Source organism: Poecile atricapillus, chromosome W, assembly GCF_030490865.1.
Source record: "Poecile atricapillus isolate bPoeAtr1 chromosome W, bPoeAtr1.hap1, whole genome shotgun sequence".
Lineage (NCBI taxonomy): Eukaryota > Metazoa > Chordata > Aves > Passeriformes > Paridae > Poecile > Poecile atricapillus.
Window position 1 is genome coordinate 37,473,286 of NC_081288.1, and position 22,352 is coordinate 37,495,637.

At 37.3% G+C, this 22,352-nt stretch overlaps 1 protein-coding gene across 1 annotated transcript in view; it reads left to right on the forward strand.

The window, feature by feature from the left end:
• Positions 1 to 21,647, forward strand: part of LOC131592461 (protein lin-7 homolog A-like) — a 48,319-nt gene extending 26,672 nt beyond the window's left edge. Inside the window, exons 3-6 of the mRNA XM_058863987.1 lie at positions 10,617 to 10,688; positions 13,040 to 13,249; positions 17,782 to 17,990; positions 19,536 to 21,647. Of these exons, the coding sequence (XP_058719970.1) occupies positions 10,617 to 10,688; positions 13,040 to 13,249; positions 17,782 to 17,990; positions 19,536 to 19,578 (534 nt within the window). The 3' untranslated portion in view covers positions 19,579 to 21,647. The remainder of the gene's footprint in view (positions 1 to 10,616; positions 10,689 to 13,039; positions 13,250 to 17,781; positions 17,991 to 19,535) is intronic.
• The last annotated feature ends 705 nt before the right edge of the window (positions 21,648 to 22,352 follow it).

Below are 22,352 nucleotides of genomic sequence, written 5' to 3' on the forward strand. Positions count from 1 at the left end.
CATTCTGGGGCTTTGTAGGATTTGTAGCAATCTTCTACTGTACCTTTCCATCCCTTTTTCATTTCCACTGTCCCAGCGATGAAAAGCCGTATAAAATAATGATACGAGTTTCCACCAAATGAGTACTTCCATCACTGATAGGAAAGGGCATTACTTAGCTTGACTCAAATATCATGGTATGGCACAGTAGTAATCTATTCACATTTTACAGAATTTTGCCTTCAGCCTCCTGGTTGCAGGTACTGTACTCAAAATGATGAGTTGAGAGAAGGATTTGCAATGTATGTTAATTAGATAATAAAAAAATCAGATTTCTAAAGATGAGCTGCCTGTTCTTTCTCTTGCCACCATGCTGGACTAGGCATTGAGGAAGGTCAGCAGAAAAGCTTAAGTTAGCAGTAAACACAGAACTTCTTTCTTTTTTTAAATTATCCTTCTGTGTTAAAATATATGCTATTTTTTAGGGTGAATGTAATCAGAAATCATTCCAATTTTGAAAAACAATGAAGTTTCATTTGCCACTTTACCATAATTGATTGAAGCATTACTCTGTTGCTCATAAGCCCTGGATGGCATGAATGAGAACTTTTGGAAATTATTACCTTGTAACTCAGCAGATGGCCTTCATTAATGGCAATTATATGAATTTACCAAGCTGCCCAAGCATTATCTGAGAGAAGGCATTATTTAGTCTCTGTGCAATTACTAAGTCCCTACCACTTTCATGACTTCACTGCAGGAGATTTAAAACAGCTGCTGTTGTCATTTTTTTTTTATCTGCCTAGAGCTAAGTACGTAGATTTCACAGATAGTGTAGCCTAGAATCTGGGACCAGATTGTACCATTGCTCTTTAATGGGTGCTTTCTCCCACTGGTTTTGATTAAAGATCAATTTTTAGAGTTGGCTGATGGCTATATATCTAATCATACTTACGCTCTGCTTGTGTAACTGCCTTTCACAATAGATAAATAAATACTTCAGTGCTTCAAGAGTACTGCAATGTACAGAATCAAAACAATCACACTATCTTGTTCATCTTACAGTTTATGTGGGTGGCTGTATCATATTTAGTGAAGCTGCCTGAGTGGTGCTCAGGTGATGTTCTCATTTTGGCACACAGCTGCAGCTGTGTGTGCTATGGAAGGGGACTCCAGTGGAACGTGTGTGGTGCATCTCAGCATCTTTTCTGTTTGCTCATACAATCATTTTATTGTTGCAGTATCCTATTTGATTGCATAAAACTCTTCAGAATAAACAGAATAGCCTCTGCTCATGTTCATCTCAAGCCTGCTTCTTCCTCTTGAGAGAAATCAGCAGCAAGGTTAACTACCAAGTAATAATAGGTGATAGGTTGTTGGAAGCCACTGCACCATTTTTTTTGCCTTGATGGAGCCTCAGTATCCCCCTGCTACCACTTAACTGATGTTACTGACAAGACTCTTGAGAAATGCTGCTCAATCGCCATTTTTTAAATTGTGCCTTCAGAAAAGAAAAGAAATTGTAAATCTCTTAAAAACTCTATTTTAGCTATATTTTTGTTGGCATTTAAAACAAGAAGCATCAGTAGTTTCCTTCCTCGTCCCTGCTTTCTCAGCTTGACAGGAACATTTGAGATGAGCTTCCATGATGATGTCATGTTTCATCCAGGTGCTCATTTTGGCAAGGTTTTGACAAATCTGTTTAAGTTTGGAATATGGCTGTTGTATGTCAGCCTTAACAGTTTATACAGACTTACTGATAAAGTGGAGGAAATTAAATTTTATTGCTGTATTTTTGAACTCAAAAGTAACTGGCAGTGAGGTCTAAGAGAGAGTTTTAAATTAAAAACTGTGAGTTCCCAGTGGGTTTATGGGAATTAACTAATCACATATGTTGGTATTTCTTTCTATCCTGGTATATTTCAGTAGAAGCAGCAAAAGAGGCTTTTAGGACTGTATTTTGCTAAGGTTTAGTGATTGCAAAGGAAATGGCTTCTGCAACACCTGTAGCACTGTTTTAAAGATGCCAGATCATAGTTCCTACTGATTTAGGGCAGAATATAAAACAATATGTAAGAGATAGGAGATAAACTAAATGATCCAACTATATTTTTCCTGTTCCTCATATAAGTACTTTTTACTTGCAAATAGAAGTCTATTTTTCCTTATTCTTAAAAGGAACTGTTAAGCAACTTCCTATTGATTTCAGAGTGTCAGTGACTCCAGACAGAATTGACATTGGAAGGAAGAGAGGGCACACAGAGGTCTTGTGTGTCTTAACAGCAGCACCAGGCATGTTTCAGTTGAGTCACCCAATATGTGGAGAGGATGTGACAGCATGCATGTTTGGTACATCTGCTACTTACTTCTGCTCACACATAAGGGAGGAAAGAGATTCTGGCCCCAACCTGTGACCCCTGTTGGGTTGTTTCTTGGACAGATGCATCATCATATGGCAAGAGCTCAGGGACCAAAACTTGGCTCAGCTTTCTGACGCCACCATGGATACTGTCAGAGCAGAGTGCACACCACTATTTTCCATACAAAAAAAAAAAAAAAAAAATAAAAAAAAAATCCACTTTTAACTTCAGCCTTCATAAAGCATTTCACCATAAATTAAAATATTATACCTTTGCAGTGATTATACTTAATTTATTTTAACAATGTCTCAGGCCCATGCCATTTTTACCCTACTGCCTAAGGACAGCTTAATAATGCATCAGTATTCAGATCAGTTTTTTCACTTTGGTAGAGCTGACCTAGTTTCCTGCATAACCCCCATCCCCTAAAGAAGGAAACATTTAAATAAAATATCCTCAATGAAAATGCTAAAGCCAACATTCATAATATTTCTTCCACATGGTCTGAAATTAAAACTGTCTCATCTCTTCAAGTTGTTAAACAAGACTGAATTTCATTTATAGGTTTGTGCTTTTTAATGGGTTGGCATTGCTATGGCATCATGTGGCAACATCCATGCAGTGTTACTTCATGGAAGGGGGATTGCTGCAACAATTACGAAAATGATGCAAAGTTTGGTTTTGAAAATAGACACCAGTGGTTTTCCCAATGCAAACATGTAACTGCTCAAGGGCTAATGAGAGCTTATCATGTAAAAATATTCAGAATGCCAGCAACCTTGAATGACCACATTCTGTCTGATATAAATAGCTCATTAATACAGACTAGTTGTCACAAAGCAGCTTTTTCAAATTCAGTTGTCGAAATTCAGTAGCTGCAGGCAACAACTTGCATAATACAGACATGTTGGTGCTTCCAGCAAGAGCAATAATGTATCACGTGCCTTCCTCACAAAGGTACTTTCAGCCATTTTGACCTCCCTGTACTCACAGGTATCTTGTAGACTTCTCCTGTTGACATTGACAGAGGATCATCAGCTTGCATTCGGGGGCAGACCGAAGATTATGTACAGTATATACAGTGTGAGCTTGGGTGTAAGGTTGCCTAATTCTGCTTCTGTTGGGATTACTCAAACACCTGTCATAGTGCTATAACAAAATGGGCTTTTGCGATTCATTTGCTCAAACCATCTTGTTTAAGAAGAATCTAAGTTTATTGTAAACTTGAAGTTGTGGTACATATACATCCCATCCATGGCGTTCTTCCACAACCAGTGATTTTCTGGGAGTCTGTCCCTCACAAGCACTGTTATTTAGACAGTTCTCAAATTATCTTGCTTTTCAGTCATTCAGAATAGTCTCTTTCCCATTTTTTTAATTAATTACCAAAGATAAAAGTAGCTATTAACACAATGTTAGTATTTTTTGAGTCAACTAGATTGATAGAAAAGAAAATCAGCCTGCTTTCAACTACCCTATGGAACTGCTGTCTTCTGGACTATGGTGTATGATAGTGTTTAGTACAGTACCTTAGCAAGAGGCTATAGATCTGTAGATATATATAGTTCTCTGGAGAAAACATGCTCTTAAAGATGCAGATGTGCTTTCCCAAGCATGCTTATCACATGAGATGATTTTTATAAAGCAGAGCACAGGCACAAAGCCAGAAATTCCATCTGATATTCATGAGATACAAAACTTAACACACCATCGCTAGATATTTTCCACTTTCATTGAGCTACCACAGGCTTAAGGCTGAATGGAAGTGCTCCACTGCTTTGGTTTTGAGCTTGAGTAAAATTTCAGATGCAAGAAGTCATTACAAAAAAGGAATTAAGAAAGAGGAATTATGAAAGAAGAAATGTGGTTGGGTCAGCTGCATACCTCCATGCTGCTAATATGCACACTTTTGGTTGTGTTTGACATGTTTTCGTTTTTTTTATGTCGTCAGCTGTTCAGGTGTCATCTTAGACGGATAATTGGAGCTGTTTGTAAGTAATTTTGTAGAAAAGCAAATACTGTTTGAAATTCCAGAAAACCTGCCATAAAGGACAGAGATTTTGACTGAGTTCTGAAAAGTCTGTAGTTCAAACAGAAATTACCAGGTAAGATTCCATGGTTTAGGTTGTACAAGAGGCTACCAGAGTCCCTCCTGATCTTTTTAGCGTTTAAGATGTCCTTGCTTACTTATGTGGTCAAGCATGGTCTGAATTGAGTGCTGAGGCACAGCTCAAGGGCAGTCTGTCCAGGCACACCAACCAATGCATTCCTTTCCACAAACATAAATATGTTGGATTAAGAATGGTTATGGGTAACAAAAAGTGCCAAACAGAATGTGAAAGAGTCAAAAATTATGGAAACAAAGTAGAGTGGAAGAGACACAACCAATTTGTGCTGCAGGTGTCATTTGCTCACAGAAACAAGGGATTCACAGGGACCACAGTGGAGAGGTCTGCAGCTCTCCAGGGCACCTTTGCTCTCTCTCTTCTCACAATCACAAGACTGGTCATTCTCCTGGCCTGCCCCAAGGACTGGTTCATGCACACCAAGTGAAATTAAATTTAGATCTCAGAGCAGAAGGAGACGGAAGTCCTGGGAGTCAGCTCCAGGTTTGGAGTGGAGAAGCCAGCAGCGATGCTGAATAGCTGAGCATCTTCTGCTCTTCTCACGATGGTGAAAGACTGATTAAGATATTTCTTTTTGCTTGACATCTTAGAAGGGAAAAATATTTATCATCCTCTCCAACATACAAAGGCAATTAGGAAGACAGGGATTCAGCTGGCAGATGCGTAGCACTGAGGTGTAAGTAAATAACAATCTTTCTTCTATAGCTTAGCATCAGTTCTGCAAGGATGCACACATGTACACTTTTCCGTAGACATGACTACGGAAGTGCAGTGAAACCAATGATGTCCTCCTTGCTCTGGTTATTCTCGTGCTAACTCTCTCCTCTGGACTGTCAGGCTCTTGCCTTCCCTTCCTTGAAAGTCTTCTTCCAAAAATAGATACACAATTCTTTTCTACACTTGAAGCAACAAAAAATATGGCAAAGGAGCTAAACTCAGATGATGCCAATATATATGTTAAACATAATTTCATTTATCGGTCTTTTTGAAGTTTTTTTTCTTCATTTGACCCTTTTACCTGCTTACCTGTGATTTACCTAAGTCACTTACTTAGGTTGTGACTTCTTGAAGGAAGCATTTTATGTCTTTTTATTATTATCATATGCAGGCACTGTGGAAACACAGCTGATTATTACTATTTACATGTATCATCTTATGCTAAGAAACCTCTAACATTTTTGAAAAATGTTAGGTCTCCACTTAGAAGTTTCAGAAAACTGTATCTGGGCTTGCTACATCACAGGTCTGAATTGCAGTGTACTCTGTTTTGGAATGTGTTATGGGGGTTTCTGAGCACCTATACATTGCTGTAAAATTACTTCTGCCTTATACCTCTGCCCTTCTGGTGTTCAGATCAGCTTGTCCTAAAGCTGAGCATCATTATTGTAGGTAGAGTTGTACTTAGAATTACATATTTCATCAGGGGAATGAATCATTAAATGCCTCTTACAGAAGTTAATGGAATAAAATTGTTTAATTAAATTCTGTCTTAGAGAATTCATCAGAAAAGATGTTACATCATTCAGGTTGTAAACAGAATACTGCTTCTAGACACCTTTACAAAACAGGCTGCTAAGTGCACTGTTTTTCCTGGACCTTCTACAGCTATTACTGACTTAAATAGCCGAGCCCTAAATAACTTGCTGCTTTGTTATGAGTCTGTATGGAGTAATTTTTGATAAGAAGCTAGCTCCTAAAGTACCTGTAAGGCTGTTCCCCTTCCTGCACTTCAGTAATCTTAAACCAGCTGCTTTGCCTCCCAGCTGAATGCGTGGGGATGAGGCCCATCATCATAACAATAATACCTGCTGCATCTGACTCACTACAGGTCCTGCTGGGAGAGGTAATAAAATGTGCATTTCTCTGTGCCTGAGAGAGCTGACAGTACAAGGAGGATTCACTTCCAAGTTCAAATTTTCTAGCTGTAATTTACCTCCCTCACTCTTTTTGTAATCTTTGAGTAGTGTGGCAGAATAACTTTAGGTTATGTCTGAGGAGACTACCTGCAGAAACTGAAAAAAGTCTGAGGTCTGTATTGGTGCTTTCAGGAGTATTGCTTGGTGGGAGTGTTGTATTCCGCACTCCACAGGAAAGAGAAAACAAAGCCGAGTACGTCTTGCTCCACAGCACAAATGAGATCTGAGCGAACAAGCCCCTCTCTGCAGCACGCCTTTATCCAATGAGTATTCAGCACACTCACAGTTTTGGCAGAAATCGCTGGGGGGAAGAAATGATCTGAAACATTACCATTTATCTTCCAGCTGCAAGTTCATGTCTTGAAACATTGACATTTCACCTGTAATTTAATCTCTATTGCTAATGAATTGTGGAAGCTCTTTTCCCTAGGCACTAGACCATTAGACTTCGTATGGAGTCCATCAGTAAATAATACTACTAAACACCCATGCAGTCTTACAGACACTCAAAAAATATATAGCTGTACATACAAAAATAGATATGCTCTTTTTCAAGTTAGTAACATATAGTAACCATCTAGTTACTGTACTGGGCAACTGGCTCTAGGTGGCCCTGCTTGAGCAAGACAGTTGGATGAGATGACCTCCAGAGTCCCTTCCATTCTCAGCCAGTCTGTGATTCTGTGATATGTTAATTTTCTTTCTTCAGCTCAATCATACTATACAATGATGTCTTTCAAAATGATTCATCTATCAGAATCGACAAAGGTCACTGTTTTAAAATACTTCTTTAGTAAATATCCTAGAGGGGAGATTTTCAAATGCTTTAAATTAAAATTTGTACCTTTGTCTTTTTCTATACTGCCTGATATTTTGTTTAAGTAAAGAAGTCTACTGTAGATCTTTTACAGGTATCTTAAGGATGCCATCATTAGATTCAGGAGAATTGTTATATGTTAAAACTGTAATCAGATGTACGGATAATAGTAGGAATTGAAAGAAAATATTTTTAAAATCCATTTCAAGTACTTGTCACATACAGTGAATTGAACAGGAAGCTATATTCCATACCAGGAGGATTTAAATGGCACCTTACTCAGTTTGAGAACAAAGAGATTTTCAGTTTATGTGTTCTGTGTACATAGAAGAGGGAGCAGAATGGATTTGTTGTGCTAAAATCATGGCTAAGGTGGTGCTGAGAACAGCATAGATAAAGGGCTTAGTGTGGCTACAGGAAAACAAACAACGTTTGTTTCTTGACTTCACTGCATTGCAAAAATGAGCCCTGATTAGATCTGAACCCTACGAAGAGTTTAAGGTGCTTGGTAGAGCAGGTACAATTAATCTGTGTTTGGTTATCACACTGACTTAGAAATAAGAAAGTTATGTGGGTGTATATGTTTTATCATTCTTAAACTCAAATTACATTGAGCATTATTTAACAGTCAGAATAATTAGATTTACCAATGCCTCAAGCAAATATTGAGAACTGGTCGCATCTTTTGCTTATGGACAATGAGATCTGACATGCAGGACTCTTTATCTGAACTGTGCTGTAGATACCATAATCACCAATAACTCTTTGCAGAACAACATTTTAGATCTGTTAGCATTGAGAATTTACAGATTATCCAAGGATTATATGACACTGCTGATCATATTTTTCCAGAGGTTTTTGAGCTGCTGGATTATTTTTTATCTTACTAACTTAATTACACACTTGTGGGTCTGTTCTTTTATCAGTATACAAGTTAGTTACCAGGTTATTAAAAAGTCTACCAGCTAGTTACTGGTAGGATGCAGTCAACAGGAAGTTATGACTTCAAACCTAACAAACAATGACATGAATGTATCATTATCAACTCACCTTTATGACAGTCGACCTTAGTCATGAATATTTTAAAGAACTTTTTAGTAACTGTTCCTCGATATGGAATACTGTGACTATTTTCAAACTAATTTAATGTCATCATAGTTCAATAGTCAAATATATTCCTTTAGACATTTTAGCAAGCCACAGCATTTAAAGCTGTGCAAGCAAAAATAATATGTAGGATCTGCTGTCATGTTTTAAGATGAAGGGGAACCTGAAGAAAATACAGCATTATTAATGGTTCAGTACACTCTGGGTTTTGAAGAAACAAGTACATAATGATTCATTACTGCAATTACACAGTATTCTTCTTACATAATGCAGTAATTCTTCTTATGTAATAATACATCCTACAACATAATACAATAAACACTGAACTGATCTGTGCAGTATAATGCTGAGTATATAGGCTCAACCCACTTTTATGATGATATCATCCAGTATTAAAACATAAGAAACCAGAAATCCTGTGGAGACTCTAAAAGTGCTTTCTTTTCCCAGATGTTTACAAATAAGGGCAAAATCCTGGTTTCTTCTGTGGTCAGTGTCCATGTTCCCAATGGAAGCAAGATTTCATTTCAAACAGAGAAAGCAGGAAGATTTTCAGATTTTTGATGCTACCCTTGTCTCAGTTTTCTTCATTGGCTCGTTTTGTTTTTTTTTTTAATTCAGTTCTAGAATGATGTATGTGCTGACAACAGTCAAGACAAAGAATCTTTAGCTGTATTGTGGAAGTGTTTGTCATATTTTAGATCTCTGAAATGTATCACATGTGTTATCTTCTTTCCTTTTTTGCCTTTTCCTTATGTATGATACCCCAAGAAAAAAGATTTGGCTGTCAGTCATCCCCAAACATTTTGCTACTTAAGAGTGCTTGATTAACAGTATGTCTATCCACTGGAGTCAGAAATGAGACACAAATCTTAATGTTGTTTAGATGTTTGCAGCATATGCTTGTCAGTGTGTTAAGTTGCATATTAACAGGCTCAGTGGGGAGAGATGCATCCTTATGGTACCACATAACAAGTCATCAGGACAGGGGGATGGGCAGCTTTTGCCTATGCATGGGACAAGCCATTGTTTGCAGGTCAGTTAAGTACTTCTCCACCAAAGTAACATTCACATTACCAAAGAGGAAAGTTTTGGCACTTCAGCTAAAGCATCAGCAAATGAGCGAAAGGTAAATATATTTTTGAAAGTACATTTGAATCTGCCCTCCTCGAGGAACCTAAGGAGATTGCTGTAAAAACTAACATACTTTACCAGCAAAGGTTGTCTCTGATGAGGAGTGCAGCCTGAGACATAAAGCACATGAAACAACAAAATTTCTCATGAATTAGGTCAAGAAAATGCCTACAGTAAATCAGTGGCATATAGAAACTTTTTTTTTTAAAGTTTGGTGATTTTAGAAGAAAGTTAAAGAGAAGATTTGGTTTGTTTGCATTCACATTTGTCTTCCAAAAAACTTTTTGTATATTATATATAAATACTTCTATTTTTTAAGTTTGCTTTCAAAATAACTGGCTAGTATCAAGGCTTTGATTGCTATTTTTCCTCTGAGAGTGTGACAAATCTAGAGAACAAAGGCAATGTAAGACAAAGCCCTTTCTTTTCACTTTACTGGAGACGTTTAAAAGGGAGAGTTAAGGACCAGAGAAAGTGGGCCAAAAATGTAAACCAGAAAAAAATGACAGAAAGTTTTATATATATGTTGATTTTATGTAATTTATGTGTATGTACAATTTCTTTTTTAAGGATAACCTTACTCAGTGACCATGTCTGACCTGACCTACCAGACTGTCAACCCCTTTCCACTATTCCTAGTTAATGGTTGATGGAAGGTAGTACTGTGACCTTTCACCAGACCTATGTTCACTTCCATTCTTCAGCTGAGCAGTGTTCTTCTTCTGTATGCTGAGCAGCTTAGATATTTTTTAACGTCAGTTTCCTAAGTCTTTTAGTTCATAAGAAAGTTCAGAGACCAAAGAAGCCATTATTGGAGGCTGACACCACTCAGGTCAATTGAGATCGTTTGCATTCAATAAATGCCGTTGCCTGGAAACACGAATTTTTGATAACGTAGAACTTAACTGTTGTGGTTTTATGAAACTACTTGCTAGAGAGTGGAAAAGAGTTGTGTTGGAAGATGTAAAGTTTAGAAAGTATTGTGAGAAACACAGATTGATGTTCTCTGTTAACCTAAGCATGCTCAAGTATAGCAGACACTTGGCTATGTGATGGCGTGAATACAGATTAATGAAAGTTAGTTCTATGAGGGAAGGAGACTCTCCTGTCTGGGTTAATACAAAGTCCTTGTTTTGCTCCTATAATTAATTTCATTTTATTTTCATGAACATTTTAGGTGTATCAATACATGCATGAAACCATAACTGTTAATGGCTGCCCCGAATTCCGAGCCAGGGCCACTGCAAAGGTAGGATATCTGCAGCTGTTGAAATATGTGTTCCCAAAGTGATCTAGTAATTGACTGTGCGCGTGTGTGTTTCAGGTATTCGTGTGTACACTGTAAGAAAATTTAGACATCAGTGGCAGCCCAGAGTCTAGAACCAGTGCTACTTCCCAGGTAACAATCATAATGGAAAATTTCAACCTTTATGCTGCTTCTGTAGCTTAAGAAAAGAGAATGATTTTATGGAATATGATGCTTTTTGAAAAGTTGCTTTGCAAAAGCAAATCTACTGGTTCTTCTGTAGCAGTCTGTCTGCAACAACCAATATTTTAATGGACTGTTTTCCCATACATCTCATCCAGAGAGGACACAGTTATTTGGGAGGTAGAAACTAAACAAAATTCCCCTTTTAACTAATGGGAACTGTAGATGCTGAGCAAGCGGTAAGGATGAACAGTGACAGAAATGGCCTGATCAACATTTTATTGATGCCACAGATAAATGTAAGCCTGGTTGGTTTTTTTTTCTGATACATTGTCTGTTGTAATAAAATATATTGTCTATTTGTCCATGTGGACCTGCCTTTCTTATATCCTTAGACAATGACAGCTACGTTACTGCTGCTGCTGAAATGATAAAGGAATTCACACAACCATGAAAGAACCCATTCTATGTGCCAGTATGAAATATGCTCTGTATTTTCATAACATGCACAAAAATAGATGCTTCCAAACAAGGGGATCCACCATGGCTTTCTTTTTCCCATTATCATTTTGCACAAAACACTGTCTTTTATGTGGTATAGCAGATTCCATGCAAAATAACTTACAAAACCCATAAATCTTTTTTAGAGCTACTTTTTTATTGTCTCATTCCTGTGAACATAAACTCCCTGAAGTCCTAGTGGAACTAAGATACCATTAATACCATTAAGTATTTATGTTTGGAGATTTTAATTTAAAGCTGTATTGGAAGAGGAAGGTTGGGAGTGTGTTACAAAATGATATAAGAATATTTTAGGGAAGCAAGCTCTATAATAGCAGCAAATAACCTAATATAGTCTAAATTGCAGTGTATTTTCCATATTAAATAGGACTTTCTTTTCTGTAGGCCATTTTTCTGATTTTAACCTTCTAATTGAAAGCTAATGGTCAATGTAAACTTGTAATCTTTTTGGTTCTATATAGAGAAATGTGCATATGAAATCCTGATTTGTTTACTCTGCAGATAAACATAGAAATTATTGCTATGTTATTTAGTAAATGGGGAGAAGTCCAATTAGTGTTTCCCATTCTCATTTCTTACTCATATAGAACAGCAGGTTACAGAGCAATGTTTCAATATCGCAATATTTCCTGGTTATTTCTGGGCTGTCTGCATTTCATTCTCCTAGTGCATTCATGTCTGACATAATATGTATGCATGATGACAAGTTCTGCATGTGCAAAAACATGTAATTGAGAATGATCCATTATGTCACATCATCCACTAGCTTCTATTAAGCATAAGTATTATAGGATGCTCAAAAATTATTAGTGTAATGCAAAATTGTTCAAGCAGTTTGAACTACAAATACATTTTAAAAATAAAAATATTTTCTTCATGTTTATTTAATGATTTATTAAGACCAATAAGTAAGAAAATGCTTGTGGTGAAAAATCAAGTATAAATGTAATATTTTCCTGGATGCAAGCTTTACAGTATGGTACTTCTGGTTTTTTCTTCCCCTGGAATCAACAATCTAAATTTTTCTAATTTATTTATGTTTCTGTTGTTTAGACTTCATTTTCAATAAAAGTTTTGACAGAATTATATAATAAAACCTTCTGTTCCTGTTCCAGAAGTTACTTAGTCTGCAAGATTTCACAGATTATAAATTAAACTTTTAATTTAAGAATATAATTGGAGGATTTAAAAATAAATAATTCCATAAATCTGAAAGCAAAGCAGAGAGATAACAATTCAATTCTTCCACTTTATTTCAACTAGGAACACATTAGAGATCCCATTATCTTATCCCACAGGAATAAATTTTCTCCCCGTGAAAAGGCAAAGAAGAAATGCACTAATGATCATAAGGGTGCACCACCACAGAGTAAGGCTTCCTGGTGCCTACTTCTGGTAACTACTCTGCTAGTAACTTTCTGTATTATCTTTGATGAGTCACCTAAACTCTTTGTTCCTCTGTTTATTCCTTTATTTCAAAAACATTGGCTTAGAACTTGATGATTTTAAAATATTTTCAGATAATCAGAAAATGTCAGAGTACAATACTGAAATGTTTTCACAGGAAGGAGTTCTTCCTGCCAATGAGCAACGAAATGTCTATCACTGTTCCCCCTAAATAGCCAAATCAGTCATTTTTTTTCTTCTAGGCAACGGTTGCTGCATTTGCTGCAAGTGAAGGCCATTCACACCCACGAGTGGTGGAGCTGCCAAAGACTGAGGAGGGCCTGGGCTTTAATGTCATGGGAGGAAAGGAACAGAATTCACCTATTTATATTTCTCGCATCATTCCTGGAGGAGTGGCAGAAAGGCATGGTGGGCTCAAACGTGGGGACCAGCTGCTTTCAGTTAATGGAGTGGTATGTGGAAATTTGCTTTCATTTTCATCTGAATTTTCATTTTTCACAGCTGTTCTAACATCATGATTTAAAATGCAGCCACACAAAACAAAAATAATTAGTTCTGTGAGAGACCCTTCAGTGTCTGTTTGTGGTGTAGTGAGGCAGTGCTTCACCAACAATTTTGTGCCATTACAATTTCTGTTGTAATGGAGAGTGCTTGAAGAGCTTCATTTCCAATCCACACTACCTGCCTAATTTACAATGCCTTAATTGATAATTCTGTTAATTCTTCTTGCAGTAAAAGCTTAATAACAGACTTTCATTTCATAGCCTTTGAGGCACACAGCCTTTTCCAAGCACAGTGATGACACAGTGGCACTTGTGTAGTCCTGTGACCTTCAAAGCCTTTGAACACATAAAACTGAAAGAAATTTGGTAAGCGCATTTGGTTCTGATTTACAGTAGAGGGTACATTCTAGATTTCTTTTAGTGATATTCATCCAGCTGTGATATCTGTCAGAGAAATCATCTGTACAAATGTTCCCATACAGGGAGTATGTGTAAAAAAGTACATTTTTTACATCGTCATTTTTCATGTAAATCAAGGTGGAACATTTTGTAGTAATTTCACTGTGAATGTCAATATGGAAGTAAAAAAAGAAGGGCTGTTGGAATAGAGGACACATAAGGCTCTGACTCCATGATACAGGTCAAATTCTGCCTTTCATTTTTCTTTTTGTTCTCTTTACAAAGAAATGTAAAATACTGAAAAGATAAGGATACATTTCATTCATATATCCTTACCCTTCCCTTTGTGAACACGTAGTCTTTCCATGCAAACCTCCATTTGACCTTGTATTTAAATGCACCGAAGGCACAGAGTAGTAGTTTCTGAGTCCAGTCAGAAATCTAAGACTTTAAAACTTAAATTTCTTCTTCGTTGAAAGCCCATAAACAATAAAAATGTTTCTATGTTTTCATCTGTTTCTCTCAACACTAGCTATTCCCTTTCTCTTCTAACACTTTTGTTAGAAGATTTTGTCGAACACTTCAGACTTTTTACCACTTCTTCTGCCAACAATCATGGTCTCAAAAGAGAAATACGAGTCCTGAAAACATGCTTGTACCAAATAGCAATGAGAAAGGAAAGAAAAATTCACTGATAAGATTAGTCTTAAAGAAAAAAAATAAATGGAATAGTCAAGGAAGTTGATTGCCTCAACTTCACTGATTTAAATTTGATCAAAGAATTTTGTTGTTGTTTCTTTCAACAAGGGATTAAAAAGGCAGATGAAAATAGTTTCAATTTACTAATTAATGGATGGTTCTTGAAAAATCCTTTTACTGTCAACAGTGTCTAGGCAAAGACCAGAGAGGAAAGTGGTGAATATTCAGAAGTCAAGACATTGAATTCAACCCTCTTGTCACCTCTATTTTATGATTCTCCAGTCAAAAATTTTATGCATGTGCTCTAGAATATATATTTAGGTAATACAGCAAAAAACATAGTACAAAATTCCCAATTGCATGTGAACATATGAGAAAATTGATTTAGAGACACAAGAGAAATATTTTTGCATTCAGAGTCCAAATACAGAATTCAAAGTTTGAATTCAAGTTGCATACTTGAAATAATCACAGAATCATAGCACAGTTTGGGTTGAAAGGGACCTTAAAGATGATCTTGTTCCAACCGCTCTACCATGGGTAGGAACACCTTCCACTAGAGCACATTACCCATCCAACTTGACTTTGAGCTTCCAGGGATGGGACATCCACAAATTCTCTGGAAACCTGTTCCAGGGCCTCACCACCCTCAGAGTAATGAGCAACTGTTCATAAACCAGTCTTGGGCTGAATAATCCCACACAATATAATATGCAAAAAGGCAAAAGTTATAGAAGTGATTATTTGTTTGCAGACAGCTTGAGACGAGACCAAAAAAATCTAAATTTAGCCTTGTTCACTGGGACTAATTCACTCTGTGATTCTCTTAATTTAGCTGGAGAAAAGCAAATAATATACAGTATGTACAGTAGAACAGACCGCTCAGTGGTGGGACATGAAATGAAATATCTGTAACTTGTTTGTGCTCAATCACTGATGGTTATCCAACTTCATAATTAGCAGCATAAAATTAGAGCTGTGTGTTCAGAATCCAGATTTGTTATCCCAGCATGACTGGGAAGAGTGTTCTTTGAGCTGTTAAAACATGTTAAAAAACAGTGTTTTCTCATTATGCTGAGGATTTTGTTACATACTTTTGTCCCACACCCCCTAAAAGTAAAGGAAATTGAAAGCAGCAAGCCCTGCAGATGGCTCGACAAAAACACTTGCTGGTGCCTGTTGATATCTGGCAAAGATTCTGCATTTGTCAGATACCTTGTGTGAGTCAGATACAGAAAGGATGCAAAATAGATTTATAATGACTAATTTGTCAGCTAAGTATTTGTTTAGGGATACCTAATAGAAATATTCTTCTCAGTCTCCCAATTTGTGGGCTAACAGATTTTCCTTTTTTACTTCAGGAAAGTGAATTTTTTTCTTTTAGATTTATGGAAAGCCTATGAACCAGGATAGAGTAATGGTTTATATTTGCCCACACATTATCTGCATTTCTTTCAGCTGTTCTTGTCTCTATAGTGTTTTATATTCTTCTCTTTGATGCAATCTGCCAATGCAATAACGGAAAAAAAGGAGTAAGTGTATATATGTAATAAAAAATTATATGTTAAGTAAATATGTGCTTTCCAAAACAATTTTACCCATTTGGTGGGCAGTTCTAAAGTAACATGAGTGTCAGATCTTTGCAACGTCCCCCACCAGCATAATCCAGTCAGCAAAGTACCTTGTGTAGAAATGACCGATATCAGCAGGAGTCCTTTGCCAGCACAGCCTTAGAGGCTTGCAGAGGCAGAAGAATTCCAACAGCAAAACAACTCCCTTTGCCTTTTCCTTTACCCCACTCCAAGAGTCTCTGCTATTTCACTTGTGCAACCATTGTTAAGCAGATAAAGTTTTTCTAATACCTTGAAAATTGGAGTGTGTGCAGCAATAAAGACATTAAGAGCAGTATAACAATCATATTAATAACAGCTGAAAACTGTGGTTGTCAAGATATGAGTGAGGTGTGTTCAGAGAGCAGGGTTTGTATTTAGCAGCGCTATGTTTGCCTTTGTTTTTTTCCCCTCTTTGCTTATGGCTCAGGGCATTAGGCTTAATTCTGTATCATTACTATTCAGATCAATTGGAGTTTTCCATTGACCCGGATAGCAACAAAGTCAAACCCTTCATTTCTAATTAGAAAATACTGTCTAAACTGGAAGAACAAGGCTGGGGACAAACAGGAGAGGAAACAAACAAGCATGAATTAAATGCAGTTTGCTAGGTTGTTGAATGAAGTATTAAAACACACCATCTCGTTATTCCCCTACAAAACAATCACAATTTCTTCTTGGTGTCAATAAGGACCATCCAGCACTTTGAAAGCAAACCAATGTTTCTACTTCATGTAGCTTAGGAGGTTACAATGTTTATTCATAGCCTGTTCTAAATTCATGTGTTGCACAGGAAAACCAAAATGACACCACTGAATATCCTCTGAATGTCCATGCCATGCCATACTGACCATGATTTACAAGCAAAAAAGGAAATATAAAACAGCCAAATTTTATACACTTTCTCTTAAGGTGAGACTTATATTTCCAAAAGCATGGTATACGTAAGAGTTTTAAAACACAGCACGTAGTAAAACTTTGATTTATTTTAAGTGGGAAGAAAAAGGCTTATTTTTAGATGATCTAAAATCCATGTGAAGGTCGCAGGTGTTCAGGCTTGGTTTTTTTTTTCTGTGTAGAGATACTCTTGCTTTTTGGAATACGTCCTACAACACATGGACTATCATGCACCATTAGAATTTTTTTCCCTTTTTCTCAAGGTGTCTAACAATGCGCATGCCTAAAAAGCATATGACTCCACTCAGTCCACTTAATGGTAGAAATTGAATACTCTGTTTAACAGCCAAGTCACCTCCCTGTTTTGGAAATTTACTGTTCCAAGCAACATTAGCATAGAAATCAGGGCTTGAAAATCAATACATGCCCAGCATGCGTTAGTCTTACTTAACACTTGTTACCGCTGAAGATGAATAGATCACACGGACACAGGTCGAGGTGTGGTGAAAGAAAGAGAAAGTTTATTTTTCCTCCCAGGATTTATAGGCTTCTGACCGCGGCCAGGGATTGGATGGTCAGGATAACACTTTCTCACTGCACTGGCCATGAGAGATGCCCATCACAAGATGTGTAACAGAAAGAATGTACACATATCTATGTTTACAGTTACTGTCCTGGGAAAGTCCTTAGAAAACCATGTCAGCAAGCTCAGAAGCTGAGTTTTCAGGGCAACAAACACTTTCTTTTTAGTGGTCCCTTTAAAAAATGTAAGGTATGGAAGCTACATAAAACTCTGACAAGCTTTCTGTATGAAAAAGACACAGCTTTAGATCAAAGCACCATTTTCACTATTAAATCTGTTCTCCCTGCTCCCAGAGTGTGGAAGGAGAACACCATGAGAAGGCGGTGGAGCTGCTGAAGGCGGCCAAGGACAGCGTGAAGCTGGTGGTGCGCTACACTCCCAAGGTGCTGGAGGAGATGGAGGCTCGCTTCGAAAAACTGAGAACAGCCCGGCGCCGGCAACAGCAGCAATTGCTCATTCAGCAGCAGCAGCAGCAGCAAAGCACACAGCAAAACCATATGTCGTAGGTGAGAGGATTCATTGTTCTTCCCTAAAGTCCACTGACAGCACCCAACTAGGGCCAGCCACTTCCAGGGGTCTGTCAGGGCAGGATCTGGTGCCAGAGCCCATCTCAGTCCCAGACAGGAGCAGGGCAGCCCCAGACCTGGGCATGGGGTTAGAGACAGGGGGCCCAGTTGAGTGGGACCCCATGGCTGGGAAGGGCAGGGCTATGGGGTGTTGGAGACTGGCCCTGCTGGGGCATTGCTGGGACAAGAGATGATGACCCTAGGAGCTGACATGAGGTCCTGGGTTGTGGACAGGATGGAGGGAGCCCCAAGGGGGACAGTCAGGGGCCTGGAGGTACCCTTGAGGGACCAGCCAGCACTTACTGCAGTCCAGATGAGCAGCGCTCATTCTTTGGTACATTTCCACATGTTTTTTCCCAGTAAAAATGTGTTTTGAAAAGAGGTTAATAGCACTTAGCAAATTCTGGAATGAGTTTCCAACTAATAATCCTGAGATCAAAAGCCACTGTGCACTTCTGGCTTATCTGCAAGTGAAAGAAGTCCTGGGAAGGTTTTTTTATATTAACGACCAGAGCATTTATGACAAATAAGAATATGCCACCAGATCTAGATAGTTTAAAGCATTTTCAGCTAGTCTGTTACCACTCTGCAATAAAACATCAAGATTTGCTGGTGGTAGGTGAAGAAAAGTCTTCCAAGCCTCTTCCTTGCAACAGGGAATCCAAACTTCATTCTGGTTACTCTGCAGGGCACCTATATGTGCTTGCTTTTGGATACAGTTTGGTAGGAAGTATTTCACTCACTCGTGACTGACATTCAGTATCGCAATAGCTTCCAAGAGGCTTGCAAGTCTCCCAGTGGCATGTGAGGTTCAGAGATTCTCTGTATATGCAGTTTTTCTGAAATCGGTGAGAGTTTGTGCTAGGAATACATTTATAGATATGCTCCATTTGCCTAAATAAAATCAAGTAGGAAGCATGTCCCAATGATTTATATCCAAATCCTCATCTCATAGCTGTTTGTTCCCAAAACAGTATGCATGTACTAAAGAGACAACAAGTCAGTCAGAAAGTCCCCAAATGGTCAAAATCTGAAGCTCCCAGTGATGGTTTCATCCTTAGTGTTGACACTGACCTCTGTTGGCATTCAGGGGAAAACCCACTTTGTAATCACCCTGTACTGTGACCACCAGAATTCCAGATTTGTTGATGCAAAAAAGGGCCCTGAGAAGGTTTTAAATCCCATCTCAGGGCCTCAACTCAGACAAATATAAACCGTAGTATTTCATGAAGTACGTTTGGGATTTCTGTGTAAAACAAGGACGTTGCAGGAGACAGACATACACATGAAGTTTTTAATTTTTTTCATAAATTATTAATTAATAATTTAAATAATTAATAAATTATTTAAATAATTTCATTAGCAAGTAAAGACTTTTTTGCTGATCTTAAAGTGAAAGGAGAGAAGGGCAGGCAGAGACAGCCAGCAGATTAATTCCTCAATTCTTTGTGCTTGCCTGAGGAATGTTTCTTTAATTCTAGGTTATTCTCAAGAAAGAAGAAGCCTCAATCAAGAGTTCAGTAATCAAGCAACCAGAGCCGTACTCTAGTATTCCAGCAAAAGCAAACTACAGGAACATGAAACAGAATTCATCTGGAGAATGTAGTGTACCAGACTAAAGTGAGCCATAGGGAGGGTACCATCATGATAAGGCTTTTCAGCACACAGCAGTCACAGATACCTTTTACTTCAGTGACTCTGTTACTAATGAGAACAGCATGATTGGTAAACCCTATGAAACAGCGAAGTCTAGGGCTTCCAAATAATTCTGTTTGATCTCATCTTGCACTCCTTACTCTGACAAATTTCTAGTTGGCTTTCTCTAGTCAATAAAAGTTTAGTTTAAGGAGGTTAAGATCAGCTGCTTTTGAGAGCAGGATCTTTCTCTACAGTTATCTCCAAAAATTAAAAACATCAGTTCAAAATTTTGCCACAGACATCAAACTCGTACATCACCCTTCATAACCACTTTGTACTATATATTGTAGAGCTGTTTTAACCTAACTTCCTGTTTATAATTTTCAGATTACCCTCTGGAAATAGCAATTTACTATATTTATAAAGTATTCCATTTGTAGAAGCAATTGGCTTTTTACTCTTGGTGTTTCCATATATTTTATTATGCATCAACAGAGTGAGAGAGTTTTAGGTCAACTTTAATTTTATTAGTAGTAAAGTTAGGGAAGCCTAGAACTGTATTTTTAAACGTAGGTATTGCTTGTATCTATTATAGTTACTATTCAGAAATCTATAACTGGATATATTATATATTTATTCCATAAAATATATATTGTCTGAATGTACCTGTTAGAGAAGTAGGGTCTTTGCTTAGCATGTATTGCAAATGTAGTAAGCTAATGTTAGCAAAAGACCAAGCTTTGTTTGGCAGATATTACTGTGATAGCATAATCTCTGCATTTCTGTACTGTTTAATTTATTTTCCAGTCTAATGTTAATATATTTTAGAGAGGAGGAAGTGTAAATTGTTTCTTTTAAGACTCACACATTATCATTTAAATCAATTTGAAATTAGATTTCTGACTTTTTTTTTTTTTTTTTTTAATTGAGCCAGATTGGAATGTGCAAGCAAAATCTGTAAGTTCTTAAGTTTACATGTCTGCTTTTCCAAAGAAGATAGTCAAAGCTGGAAGGCTATAAATGTCATCTGCTTTAAAGAAAATAAGAAAATGGACCCCCAAATCCTAAAAAAAGTGATCATTTTTACATGCCTTTTATGCTTCATTAGAAAAGACCTGGGGGAGAAAAGGAGATTAGAGGAAAACCATACAGTCATTGCATGTTGAAAACTCCTGCTGATGTCAGTGAAAGTTCAGTAATGTGAGGAATGGAATGTAGAAATGGTCAGAAACAGTGTGCTGGTTGTGAACTTGGAACAAAGTCAGAAACAATATATTGGAGGGTCTATTCTCAAACAGAGAGAAACAAAGCAAAACAGGGGAAATTGGCACTATCATAGCGTATGTTAGAAACCAAATGCAGGCTAGCCAACAGTCTTGACAGTATTTGATCAGTGTAAGTAGCCATTGAAAGGAAATTACTGTATTTTTAAAACCAAACAGCATGAATTCATCTAGAGAAGCCTCATTTTATACAGAGAGGTAATTATATTCAGCGGTCACTGGTGACAATATAAATTAAGACAGTGGAGTTTGAGAACTACCAGAACTGGAGATGAAATGAATTGTATTGTGCTCTGCACGGTGTCTTTTTATACTTAATAAAACTGTACATACCTATTTTAAAATTGTTCTCAAACAGGCATTGCTATTAATATAGACAGTATATAAGTTGTTATTATGACTGCATATAACTGTTCTGTATCTCATCAGTATGATTTGAATTACACTGATAGCTGCATTTTCAGAGACCAAGTATTCACATTTAGTCAGCCCACTGTACTGCATTTTTCCAAACCGCCTCTCCACCTCCTTCCCTCCTCTTCCTCAAAAAATTTGAGTGGAATGTGCTGATTAATAAATTTCAATAATGGACTGTCATTCATATAGAGAAGCCTATAAAATTCATTTTCATATATTATTATTCAATAAATTATTTATACACATTAAAATTAACATTCTAGTCTTTGCCAACATTTAACAGTAAGAACTGTCAATGATTTTGAAGTGGAAACAGGAAGAAATAACTTTCTGTTGCTTTTCATGCCCCTTACTGATCAATAAAACATACAGCTACTTAATCACAGAATAACCACTGTCCCTAAGCCTCTGATACAGTTTTCATTGTAGCTAGTATTTTCATTTGTGATTTAAATGTATTTAGTCCTGATTCAACATGGTACTTCCACATGTGCACAGCTGAATTATTATCCAGAAGAAGTGCAGGGAAGACAACCCTTTCCACATGCAGGTCTGCAGGTCTTTGTGCACTGTATTTGAACGCATTGGTCTGCTGGCCTTTGCTGTTACACTACAGTAAATTGATATTTTTTCAGTCAACTTAGTGAGTTTTATTGCCTATATTTACCTTTGGGGCTTCCTCATGTTTCTCTGCACTGGCAGCAAACTGAGGTAGGAGATCCAAGATGCCTTTTTTTGTCTCTTTATTGCAGTAATCAAAGAAGTGTTTGCACACTCTTGCATCATGTTCACTTACACCAAAGATCCAGATGCAGGATCTAATAATAGTAGAGATTCAGGGTTGGTGGCAGTTACTTAATGAAGTTGATGGCTCTACTGTGCTAGCCATAGTTTTTCTCTTTGTGACACTGGCACTTTATAAGGTATTGAAGAATTCCATAGTCTCTGATGAAGCAAAAA